Below are 12747 nucleotides of genomic sequence, written 5' to 3'. Positions count from 1 at the left end.
ATTAGAAACAGACACAAGCTACAAAAAGACTAAAAAAGGATACACAAATAGCTTTTAATGTATTGGAAATAAATGGCTTCATTCTCAGTTTTTTGGTTTTTTTTTTTATGATTACAAACCAGGAACATTTTTATTGTTTATTCCCCGTAGACAAACTATATTAAGATTTTGGTGAAAACACTTATTTTTTTTTTAACATCTTTATTAGAGTATATTTGCTTTACAATGGTGTGTTAATTTCTGTTTTATTCACAAAATGAATCAGCTATACATATATATATATATATATATATCTCCCCATATCTCTTCCCTCTTGCATCTCCCTCCCTCCAACCCTCCCTATCCCACCCCTCTAGGTGGTCACAAAGCACCGAGCTGTGCTATGCGGCTGCTTCCCACTAGCTAGCTATTTTACATTTGGTAGTGTATATATGTCCATGCCACTCTCTCACTTCGTCCCAGCTTACCCTTCCCCCTCCCCGTGTCCTCAAGTCCATTCTCTAGTAGGTCTGCATCTTTATTCCCATCCTGCCCCTAGGTTCTTCATGACCCTTTTTTTTTTTTTTTTTAGATTCCATATATATGTGTTAACATACGGTATTTGTTTTTCTCTTTCTGACTTACTTCACTCTGTATGACAGACTCTAGGTCCATCCACCTCACTACAGATAACTCAATTTCGTTTCTTTTTATGGCTGAGTAGTATTCCATTGTATATATGTGCCACATCTTCTTTAACCATTCATCCCATCGATGGACACTTAGGTTGCTTCCATGTCCTGGCGATTGTAAATAGAGCTGCAATGAACATTGTGGTACATGACTCTTTTTGAATTATGGTTTTCTCAGGGTATATGCCCAGTAGTGGGATTGCTGGGTCGTATGGTATATAACCAATATTTTAAACACCGCTATACTATCCTGAAATAAAATTTTACAGGGAATATTGATTGTTTACAAACCTAATATCAAAATCACTATAAAATATAAGGGAATAAAATACAAAAGATTCTGTATTTCAATATAAATGCTCATTCTTTCACATAATGAGGTAATTGGATGCTTGCATGTATGTAGTAAAATCATCAAGAGCAGGACAGCCATGTTTATACACCCAGACTGGTGTGCTGCATTTGTGACTAACACCCAAGAGTCAAGGACATGATTTTTCTGAATTGGTGAACAACTCTTTGGAAAGTTCTAAACAAAAGAAAGTACTGTTTTCTCCAGTTTTACGCAGTAGTTGAGTTTCTGGGAAATTCAGGTGTATTAAAGCTGTGCAAAACTTTCCTTGTGTATTTGTAAAAAGTTATGTTCAGAAAAATGGTACAGATGAACTGGTTTGCAGGGCAGAAATTGAGACACAGATGTAGAGAACAAACGTATGGACACCAAGCGGGGAAAGCGGCGGGGGGTGGTGGTGGTGGTGTGATGAATTGGGCGATTGGGAATGACATGTATACACTGATGTGTATAAAATTGATGACTAATAAGAACCTGCTGTATAAAAAAATAAATAAAATTTTAAAAAAGAAAAGAAAAGTTAGGTTCTAGGCACACATAATTGTAAAAAGGTTTCCCCCTACATCAGTGGTTCTCAAACTGCAATATGCATAAGAATCACCTAGGGGACTGGTTAAAACACAAACTGCTGGGCTCCGTTCCCAGAGTTTCTGATCACTAGGAGTGTTACCCAGGGTGTTGTGAGAGAAGCAGACCAATAGGAGTTATTTCACACACACAGACACGCACACACACACACACACACACACACACAGACACACACACACAGAGTACCTGTGGAGCTGGGCCCACAGTCTCTAAGGCTGCTGTCTTCCCGTCCATCTGCTGCTGGAGCTTGGGGCCCACAGGGCAGGCAGGAAGGGGACGGCAAGGACCAGCTGGAACCTGTCAACTCTCGCTGTCTCCAGTCTTGATGCAGGTCACCTGCACGATTCATCACTGAGCTAAACACGCCCCCGGCCTAGGGGTGGGAGAAGCTTAAGGAAGATCATGGGAAGGTGGAGCAGCTGCAGGCATATAATCCACACTGACCGTGAGTCACAGCCGCACCTGCCCCATCGCCCGAGCGTGAAACCAGAACGGCTGCGGCTTCCCTTCCACCCACCACATCTCACTCAGGAACGTCTCTCGTGGCCCACTCTACCCAGAAACACACAGGGGAGTGAATTCTGGGGCATGTGGTTCCGCCCAGCCAAGTCACCACATTAAAAAACCACCTCAAGTTTGAGGGTGGGGCTGGAGAATTTGCACTTCAGACAAGCTCCCGGGTGATGCCCACGCTGCAAGTCTGTGGACCAGGCTGAGGATCACCGCCCTCCACGAATGCGTGGCAGGACCCTCGTGCAGGACTGCCTCAACAATTGCATTGCATCTACGTGGCCCCCGTCACCGCAGACTGGGTGTGCCCCCAATTTTTATGACAAGCACAAACCCCCACCTCCAACTGCCAAAATGCTTCTTTGAGAATGGACATATTCTACAGGGAGGAACTCCTGGGGTTCTCTCAGCAATTCTAGGAAGATGCCCCAGAGAACCCCTTAAGGGACCGAAAGAAAATCAGCGATTCACGTTGACATCAGCACAGGATCCACTCTGGCAGCGGGACAGAAGAATCAACAGCATGGACAGCAGAGAAAGTTCAGGAACTGTTTTGACCTCACAAAAGCTCAAGGATACAAGAAAGACCAAGCAGCTATTTAGAGAGGATGAAAGAGGAGCGAGCAAGAAACCCTGCAAATAGCAACGTAGAGAAGGTGAGTAATTCGATTTGGAGCAGCTCTTGCATATGTGTGCTCAGAAGGATGTGTTCCAGAACAGAATGTGTCAAGGTGAGAAGGGTGTCACCAGGCCAGAGGAGGAGGCATGTTGAGGCGTGTCCAGGGGAGCAAGGGATACTTTTAAAGGCTGTGTCTTTAGGGCCTCAGCCCAGGCCCTTCTCTGGAACTGCCTCCCACTCTTCCAGGTCGTCTGAAAGTGTGAGTCAGCCACCCCCGCCCGGCCACAGCGGCTTGGCCCAGGGAGGGACGTGTGACTCAGGGACCCAAATCCTTTCACTAGGATGAGCCAATCTGAACTTCTCTCAGAGAATTTGAACTACATAACACAGAACTCCAGTCCACCAGGGAGAGTGGAGTCAGGGCCAAGGTCGGCTCCGCGTGGGCGGGGCTGGGTTTCTGGGGTGCAGGAACAAGGGTCTGTGGAAGAGGCCACGCCTCGGAGACTGGGACACCTGTGGAGAAAAGCAGAGGTGAGAAAGAAACTGGCCGGCTGAGACAGGGAGACAGAGAGAGCACAGCACAGGTTGAATGAATGAAGGAAACATGAATCGCCCCTCCCACACGTGATCTCTGTGACTGGTTATTGTGAACAAGTCGAGTCACTGGAGGTTAGGGAGGGAAGCAGGTGTTCCCACAGCCGTGGGAGAAGGAGGTGACGCTATAGGTTCTGATTCTCTCAACTAGCACTTACTGAGCATTGCTGTGCGCCGAGCACCATGCTGGATGCTGGATGCGGGGATAGGCGATACAGAGATAGAGAAATATAGCCCCACTCGTGGGGGATTTGGGGGGAACACCCATCGAGGGAAGGGGTCGTGTGTTCTAGGAGCACAGAGGGCTGAGTATCCGCCTCCGCTTGGCTAGAGACCAGGTGTGATCAGGGAAGGTGATATTTGGGTTGTATCTTTCCTTCAGGCCAAGGAGAGGGTAGGGTGTTCCAGGCAGAGGAAACAGCAAAGGAAAGGACAGAAGTGGGAAAAGGCAGAGCCCCAGGCTGAGGAGCAAAGGAAGTTGGAACTGCAGCTGAGAAAATGGGCCGTAGCCGGTCAGCATTGGTCCTGCGTGCTGTGCCCAGGCGCTGAGCTGGGAGTCCCTCAAGGATTCGGAGTGAGAGGGCGGGTAGCCGTGGCCATGGTCTGGATGAGGGGGTGTAGGCCTCCTCCAGGCAGGAAGAGCGAGGGCCTGTGATACAGCGCTCACACCTGCGGCAGCCTGCCTTTATAGCTCATCTGCTGTTCTGGATTCATTTCAGTGTAACCAGCCAATGAGTGGTTTAGATCTTCTCTGCCCAGTGCCACCCTTAGACTTGGGCAAAATGGATGCCATGAACTAAGCCAGACCCAAAAGGACAAATATATGATTCCACTTACATGGGGAACCTAAAATAGGCCAGTTCATAGAGACAGAAAACAGAATGGTGGTTGCCAGGGGCTGGGGGAGGCGGGCATGGGGAGTTCCTGTTTAATGGGTACAGAGTTTCAGTTTGGGATGATAAAAAAGTTCTGGAGTTGGATAATGGTGATAGTTGCACAAAAGTGCAAATGTACTTAATGCCCCTGAATTGCACACTTAGAAATGGTTAAAAGAGTAAATTTTACGTTATGTTTATTTTACCACAATTTTTAAAAAGTGGATGCCAGGGCTCCGTGCTTTAGAAGGCCCGGCCCCCCTCCAACCCTCCTCTGGCTGCGCCCTTGTCCTATGGGCTTTCAGCATTCAAGCACCTCACAGGCCTGAGAGAGGCTGCCCTTCCCTAATGGGCTATGGAAGGGAGTGCACAGACTAACTTTGACCATACACAATCATTCCCTTACGTACTGACTTCACAGCCTGACCCCACATACACTGTAGCTACCAACAGTTTGCACGGTTGGGAGTCAGACAGATCAGGGCCCAAGTCCCAGCTCTGTGTTCAGTTTCCCCCTCTGTAAAATGGGCCTAATTATAGTAGCACCTCATGAAGTGGCTGAAATGGGTAAATGAGCCCCTGCAATAACGTGGTTAGGGGCCTGACACACAAGAAATGTCAGGAAACTTGGCTCTTACTAGAATATTCACTCTGCGTTCTTGAGTGGAGGACTGCTTATAGCTGTGTTGAGGAGAAGTGAAGGGAGAAGGTCATGTTGTCTGAGGGTGGTGCAAAGTTATCCAAGCAGGCGAGTGGGAGCCCCCTGCCCTGGGCTGAGTCAGCTGGGAGGCCTGGGTCACGCTCACCAGACAGTGGTGTCTGCAAGTCCCATGTGGCTTATTATACTCTTTGGAGACATCAGTCTCACACAGGTCTCCGCCCTGGGGCGTAGAGTCTCATGATAAATTTGATTAAAATGTCTCTCCCTTTGACCATTCCACTCACAGGATTCACTTAGAATTCATTTATTTAATGGGTTAATATTTTGCATCAGCTTTGGCTAAGCAGGATCAGTGCCCTGAGACCCAACTCCAGTGTTTCTTGCTATCTGTAAATGAGAATAAGGACAGGTATTTTTGCTATGAGTTTCTTCGGTAAAAATTTGGCAATGCATAATTTGTGTCACCTATTGCAACTTTTTTTTTTTTTTTTAAATTTATTTATTTATTTATTTATTTATTTATTTATTTATTTATTTATTTTTATGGCTGTGTTGGGTCTTCGTTTCTGCGTGAGGGCCTTCTCTAGTTGCGGTAAGTGGGGGCCACTCTTCATCGCGGTGCGCGGGCCTCCCATTATCGCGGCCTCTCGCTGCGGAGCACAGGCTCCAGACGCGCAGGCTCAGTAATCGTGGCTCACGGGCCCAGCCGCTCCGCGGCATGTGGGATCCTCCCAGACCAGGGCTCGAACCCGTGTCCCCTGCACTGGCAGGCAGACTCTCAACCACTGCGCCACCAGGGAAGCCCTATTGCAACTTTTATAATAAGTGAATTTTATGCATCCCCAGTTACAACTTTTATTGTTTTTTTCTTGAGGGATTTTCAAGTAAATAGCTTCCAAAAGCCACCCTGCTTGTCTGGTTCGGATACTTTAAAGCCATAATTATGAGTTTGAATTGAGTTAAAAATTAGAGCCTCCAAAGCTTAGCTCATGCCGAGCACAGTGGTAGGCAAAAAGGTAAATCAAAACACTTTTGAGCAAGACAATGGATGGCTACAGTTTCAAATAAAAAATTAGGACACTGTAAAAATCATATTACATTTGGTTCACTGGGAAACATCTCCATGCGACTACTAACCCACACTTAACTCACTGTTGTTAAGTACTCCACGTAGGAGTACTAACAGCAAACGTTGCTTAAAGCAACTAACATGTCACATTGCTCTAAGGACGGTAAAATACATATGAAATATCTACAATCTCCAGCTCAACTTTCCCTTATTTTGCTAAGGGGAAAAACACATGTGAGATGAAATTGTATGGATATTATATTTGAATCTTCTGGATCATTCCAAAGTATGATGGCAAATTTTCTAAAAGGAAATCTGGTTATTTCCAAAGTATTTTTATAATGCAGAGCTACACTAGGTTTTAGTATGATGAATTTCCACCTAAGTGAAGACTTTCTCATTGAAAAGGGTGAAATTATTGAAAATATTCCATATCAGATTTATTTCCTGGCTACACAAAAAACTCTAAGCTCAGATTTCTGGGATACCTTTGTTGCTGTTGTTTGTTTGGCCATGCTGCACAGCTTGCAGGATCTTAGTTCCCCGACCAGGGATTGAACCCGTGCCCCCTGCAGTGGAAGCGTGGAGTCCTAACCACTGGACCACCAGGGAACTCCCAGGGATACCTGGAAAAACCATCTCCCAAAATAGGCTTTTTGAAAAGTCTCCTCGATGGCAGCAGACTGACATCCTTTGAAGGGATGTCAATCCCTTTTTGGAAAGGAGATACTGGGCAGAGTCACCGCCCGTGGATAAGGGAGGTGATCAGGCTAGACAATAAGCAAGCTGTCTTTTCTGTCGGTGTTTATCAAGCCTTCCTCACGTGTATCTCTATGTGCTAGAGATACACGGACACGAGGCTTTCTAAGGCGGCTTGAAGACAGTTCTTAAAGGAAAACCCGAAGGATGTCTTCGACAATGGCAACAACATATAAAGTCCACAGTGCATCAAAATGATTACTTTTGACAGATACTTTAGATAAGTTCTTTTATGTTTTTTTTTAAAGAAAGACTAATTACTTCATAATCATACTTTATAAATCTACTTAGATAAAATTGTACTATGTGTAGATTGTGCTTTGTTTTATAATTGATGGGTTTCTGGAAAGTTGTGGGAAAATACTTTAAAATCAAACACACAAGGAAATTATTTTAAGAGGGAGAAACTGTGTTCCATTTATTTCCAAGCACCATTTGCTCTGTATGTCAGAGGCCCTCCAGGGACTCTGCTCCCACAGAGATGCCCAAATCTCCAGAACCTGTTGACCTGCACTCGGCCTCCCCTGTAGGACCTGGACACCTGAGCACAGACGGGAACTAGTGAGCTTGTCAGAGGCAGGTGATATAGCGGTAAATCCTCCAACCAGGCGTCTTCTTAATCAACGCCATGGTTCCTAGTTATTGCTCTGGACATATTGACAAACAGAAAAGACCTTACCCACTTTATTACCCTGGTTCACGATCTTCTAGACCCGGTCTCACATTTTTAGGATACGGTATGAGCTTTAAAGCTCTGCAGCAGCCCTGCTGGCAGTTTGGAGTAATTCAACCATGCAAAAATTTGACTTCGGGTGAATCATGAACTCGCTAGTTTTATAGACCAAAAATGGCAATCTCCCATGGTTCAACCTAATATGTTGGAGGAAGAGTAGGGTATGGTTTAGAAAGTCAGCCTTTAGCATTGATCTTTCCTCCTTTTCCCTCCTCCAAATAACCCAATAGAATGCTTTCCTCTCAAGTAACTCCATGTAAATCTAAGACAGGGGATGTAGGGAAACACAGACAGTTCCTGGGCTCCAGTCCTCCCCGAGGGAGAACAGGGGAAGACCCTTAGAAATGTATTTAGTTCATAAATAAATCCTTGTCTAGCTGCCCAGTGCCGGGAGGAAACTGCTCAGCCACTGCTGGTTCTACGTCATTAATGCCATCACCACGGGAGGGCAGAGCCGCCTCCGTCCTGGAAGGAGGATAAGGATCTCACCCTCACATTACCATGCTGTGAAAATTAAGGCACAGAATCACAGTGAAGACTCATTGAGATGGTGATACAGTCAGATTCAGAACTAGCCTCTGAATCCTCTGGAAATCAGCTTCCATTTTAACAGCATGGACAGGAAAGGCTTGAGTGGTATTTCATAAGCCCAGTGGGTACTGAGTGAGAGAAACAAAGTACAGCCTGTCGGACTGGGATTTGAGCTCTCTCTCCTTCTCCTGTGGGTGTCGTGGTATAGAATCCAGGGCCATACAAACCCTTTTTTGGGGTAGATTCTGCAGTGTTTTCAAGATAGGTCCCCTACACCGGGAGTCTCTCCCCGGCATGGGCTCTCCGACGTGCACTAATACGTGAGCTATTGTTGAATCGGCTTCCACACTCAGCACATCCATAGGGTTTTTCTCCCGTGTGCATTCTCTGGTGAATAATAAGACTTGAGCTCTGACTGAAGCTCTCCCCACATTCCCCGCATTTATAGGGTCTCTCTCCAGTGTGGATTTGCCGGTGGGTAATGACGTTTGAGCGGTCACTGAAACGTTTCCCACATTCCAGACACTCATAGGGTTTCTCTCCTCTGATGGCTGGTGAGAGCAGAACTTTTTCCCATGCTCGGGGCACCGGTAGGGTTTTTCGCCAGTGTGGGTTCACCAGTGTGTCCCAAAGTGCGAGCCGTTGGCGAAACTCTTTCCACACTCACTACACTTACAGGGTTTCTCTCCTGTGTGGATCCTCTGGTGCGTAATAAGGCCTGCGCTCTGCGTGAAGCCTGTGCGGCACTCCCCACGTTTATAGGGCTTTTCTCCTGTGTGGATTCTCTGGTGTGTGATGAGGTCAGAATGATCACTGAAGCCTCTCCCACATTTGGGGCATTTGTAGGGCTTCCCACCGTGTGGATTCTCTGGTGGCAAACCAGATATGAGCTTTGGCCAAAGCTTTTCCCACATTGGCCACATTTATAGGGTTTCTTTTCTCCAATGTGGGCTAATCCGTGGATAGCTAAGTGTGAGCTCAGGCTGAAATATTTTCCACATTCACAGCATATATTGGGTTTTTCTCCAACATAGGTTCCCTGAGGACCTATGAATTTACCTAAGTCTCTTTCTGGAGGAGAGAGCCACTCTTGTCCATCTTCTAAGGATATTTCTCACTGCTTCTCTGCCCCATATTCACTTTCCCAGTCTTTCCTCCAGTTGAGGTATTGGGAAACATCCATGTTGGATCTTCCTAATAACACCCCAGGTAGTTTTACTGCCTCTGAAATGTCCTGGCTTGAATCCTCCTCATTCTCTGTCCTTGTTTCAAGATCTGAAAGAATGAAATGAAACTGCAAAGGTTACCTATTTTCTGATTCAGAAGAATGGAAACAATGTGAAAGAGGTCCTTACTGGTCACTTAAAAACAAGTTATTGGTGGTGACAGACCTTAATCAATTTTCCATTAACCAGGAACAAATAAGCTGGAATATGGCTGAACCATTGTCAAGACCAGCAGACATCCAGGCCTCACTCACTCCCCCAGCTTCTAAGCAGGAAGGTCACGTGGAGAAAGGCTGGAGGCAGGTCCAGGCGCACTTCTTCCTCTTCAGTCAGAGCGGCTCCCCGCTCCTCAAAGGCTCTGTCCCCAAGCTCAGCTCCCCCTCTCCTCCCATCACCTATGAACTGGCAATCGGTACTAAAAAGCCACCTTTCTCTTCCTGATACTGCCTTCTGGGTAGAGGGACGTGCCTTAGAATACTTCTCCTGGCCATTCTCCATCCCCTTCCTTACAGGTGGGAGGAATGACTTCCTTGGTTAACAAGCAGTTGGTGCACATGGCTCAGAAGATCAGCAGTGAAGGCTCTATCCCTGCAGGGCGAGGCGGTGGTTGTCCAGTGCTGCCTGCAGCTCAGTTCTGGGGCTCTGTGCGACCCCACAGCTAAGCCACACCCTCAAGAGCTCCACCATTTAGAAAGCTTCCATTTTGATCTCAATGTCTTACTCATGTCTCTCTCAGTCGGTCTAGAACCTGAGCAGGAGAAGAACAGTTCTATTTATCAGATCACCTGAAATTCCAACAAAATGACTGAGCCCCACCACGGAAGGGAGCTCATCTTAATCATGAGAAATTCACCCCTCCAATAATCTAAGGTTGACTGTAGTTTTAATTTGGGGTCATCCATGTTCCCTTTTTCTACTAACCTGGTTAAGTGATAGTTAATTAAAATTATAAATTCAGATAGAAATTTAAGAGAGAAATCATAAACACTAATACTTTGTTTATAGCTACACATTCCAAGGTAACTAAAGAGACCAGGCTTTCTTTTCTGTTCTTCTCACAACTCCTGTGGTTTCAGCACCACAGAACAATAACCCGGGAAGATCAAGTGCCTGGGTTCCTCTCCCGCCCTTGCCCAGTGCTGGCTTGTCCATGTTCAGAATTCCAGGTCTGACTTCTTTGTTGGTGAGATACTAGCTTTCACTCATTTCCCACCTGCACAGGAAGTTTTCCGAATTTCCTTGAAATCCTGGAGACTGTCCTTCCAAAGTTCTTCACTTCCCTCCAGACTTGAGACCCCATCTGATGGGGGAACTGGAGGTCCCGCCCAAGAAAAAGCAAGAAGGGACATGGGGTTCTTATGTAATTTGCCTTCTGTTCTCATATCTGGAAGTGGTAGGTGGGATGAGAATGGAAGCACGTCTCAGAAAGGTCTAGTTTTCAAAAGAAAAAGTTAATGACTTAGGAAATTTTCCCCCTTAAGTTCAGCATACAGGGCAATGTGCTTATGTATTTTAACAATAATTATAACAATGATGACAATGAGAACTAACATTTGCTGAATGCAAACAATGTAACAACCCAGGGAGGTAGATACCATCACTGTGTCCATTTTGCAGATAAGAAAATGGGGGCTCAGGGTGTTTAACCTATGTACCCGGGAACAGACAAGTCTAAAGTGGCAGACTGTTGTATATAATATATGCAGAGTTCACATCTATGGGGCACTTTAGGTGGAAACAAACAACTGAAACTTTAAGTAACTCTCCTGTTTCTCTAATATTGTTACTAAAAGCAGGCAGGGCGATCCCTTTGCTGTTGAGCAGAGCAAAACCCTCAAAATCATCTTCCTGAGTCTATTGGTTTCTATGAGTATTTAAAGATAGGTTGTAAATAGTGTCCCTCTATAGACATCAACAATTTTCCTCCTGACAAGGCCATTCAGATACAGACTAGTGATAGCAGAGTGACAGACGATAATCATGTCTCCTGATTCACGGTCCCTAATCTTCCCGCGGGGCTTCCTCTCTCCCACTGTTCTGAAGTGCACTTCGGGGAAGAGAGCTTACCATTGGGGTACCCCCTCAAAGCCTGGGGGCCGAGGCTCCTGGGCTCCTCTGTCATCTCATTACCATCCCCTGTCACTGCCTTCTGGTTCTCTTTGGAGTCCCCTCTAGTCCGCAGAACGCCTCCTGCCACCTCAAAGGCATCAAAGGTGTTGGCCAGGGTCCAGGGACTCATCAGGGCATCCATCTCATCGTAGAAGGGGCCGGTGCCTGGAGTGTGGGTGCTCCTGGCTTTGCGGTAGTTAGCCTGGAGGTTTTTGAACCGGTAGCGACACTGCTCCAGGGTCCGCAGGAAGCCCCGTTCCCGCAGCCGCTCAGCCACAATCCAGTACACCTGGTGGGTCCAATGGCAGGTGCAGAGTTTCTCATGAATGTAGGGCTCACTAAGAATTCCCAGGAAAATTTTAGTCTCCTCATACCCCCAGTGCACACCTGGGGAAAGGGACAGAGCTAAGCTAAGCTAATGCTGCTGGTTTTGTAATGAATATAGCAGAAGATCCCCCCACTTCCTACAACAGCATTTTAGTGATTTCCCGAGAAGTAATCAAGTAGGTTTTTCCCTCTGTGACAGGACTGGATCCAACAATATGCACACGCATATTTATTTTTATGCTGATGATCATCATACTTATATAGTGGTTCTTCCTTTTTCTCAGTTACACACATGAACAAAGCGCTCCACCTTTTGTATGTAAAAATAGTCTTTCCTTGCCCTTTCCAAACTATTATAATATGCCTTCAATCCACATAGCACCTCTGAAATAGCTGGTTGCGATGAGGCCCTCCCCAAACCCTGCTAACAGCCAGAGCCCTCCCGTCTTGCTGGTGATAGGGGCTTACCAGTAGGACTCCAAAACAGGGCTGGGATACCAGGGCTTCCAGACGCTTCTTCAGTGCCCAGTTCTCCCCCCTCAGAATCCTCCATTATGGCTCCTGAATGCCCTTCTTCTAAAGATGCTGCTGGATGGCCTTGGTTCCACCCCTGCTTCTCTGACCCACCTTCTAACATGGCCTTGGCCAGCATCGCCTCCTCCTGCTCCCAGTAAGCCCTCTGCAGTTCTTCCTGCTCCACGTCACGGTACTTCTGCCCAAGCAGACCCCCGGCCACCTCTGGAATGGGGGTGGCGGCCTGTGGACACATCAGGGCATCCATCTTGTTGTAGAAGGGGCAGGTTCCTAGCACGTGGGTGCTCCTAGCTTTGCGGTAGTTGGTCTGGAGGTTTTTGAACCGGTAACGACACTGCTCCAGGGTCCGCAGGAAGCCCCGCTCTCGCAGCCGCTCAGCCACAATCCGGTACACCTGGCGGTTCCGATGGCACGTACGGAGCTTCTCATGAATCCAGGACTCATTGAGAATTCCCAGGAAAATGTTGGTTTCCTCGTAGCCCCAGTGCATCCCTGCCACCTTCTCATCCTTCAGGCCCTGCCACTCCAGCTCATCCCCCGTCTTGGCTTTTCTCAAGATGGGCACCTGGCCAGGCCTGACTCTTCCCCA

General features: G+C 46.9%; 1 protein-coding gene across 2 annotated transcripts; it reads right to left on the bottom strand.

Moving 5' to 3' along the window:
- Positions 1-9076: 9076 nt before the first annotated feature.
- LOC309626957 (zinc finger and SCAN domain-containing protein 20-like) lies at positions 9077-12648 on the bottom strand (the record flags this gene model as incomplete). Of its 2 annotated transcripts, none has more annotated exons than XM_082388426.1 (2): positions 9077-9237; positions 12093-12648. In XM_082388426.1, the coding sequence occupies 2 exons, from the start codon at positions 12646-12648 to the stop codon at positions 9077-9079; spliced, it is 717 nt and encodes a 238-aa protein (XP_082244552.1). The 2 variants fall into 2 exon arrangements, with proteins under 2 accessions (XP_082244552.1, XP_082244553.1); XM_082388427.1 differs by lacking the exon at positions 9077-9237 and adding an exon at positions 11469-11586.
- Between the last annotated feature and the right edge of the window lie 99 nt (positions 12649-12747).

Source organism: Balaenoptera borealis, assembly GCF_965194805.1.
Source record: "Balaenoptera borealis genome assembly, chromosome: 3".
In the NCBI taxonomy this organism is placed as follows: domain Eukaryota; kingdom Metazoa; phylum Chordata; class Mammalia; order Artiodactyla; family Balaenopteridae; genus Balaenoptera; species Balaenoptera borealis.
The sequence above is the reverse complement of the archived record's forward strand: the minus strand, read 5'-3'. Positions and strand labels throughout refer to the sequence as shown.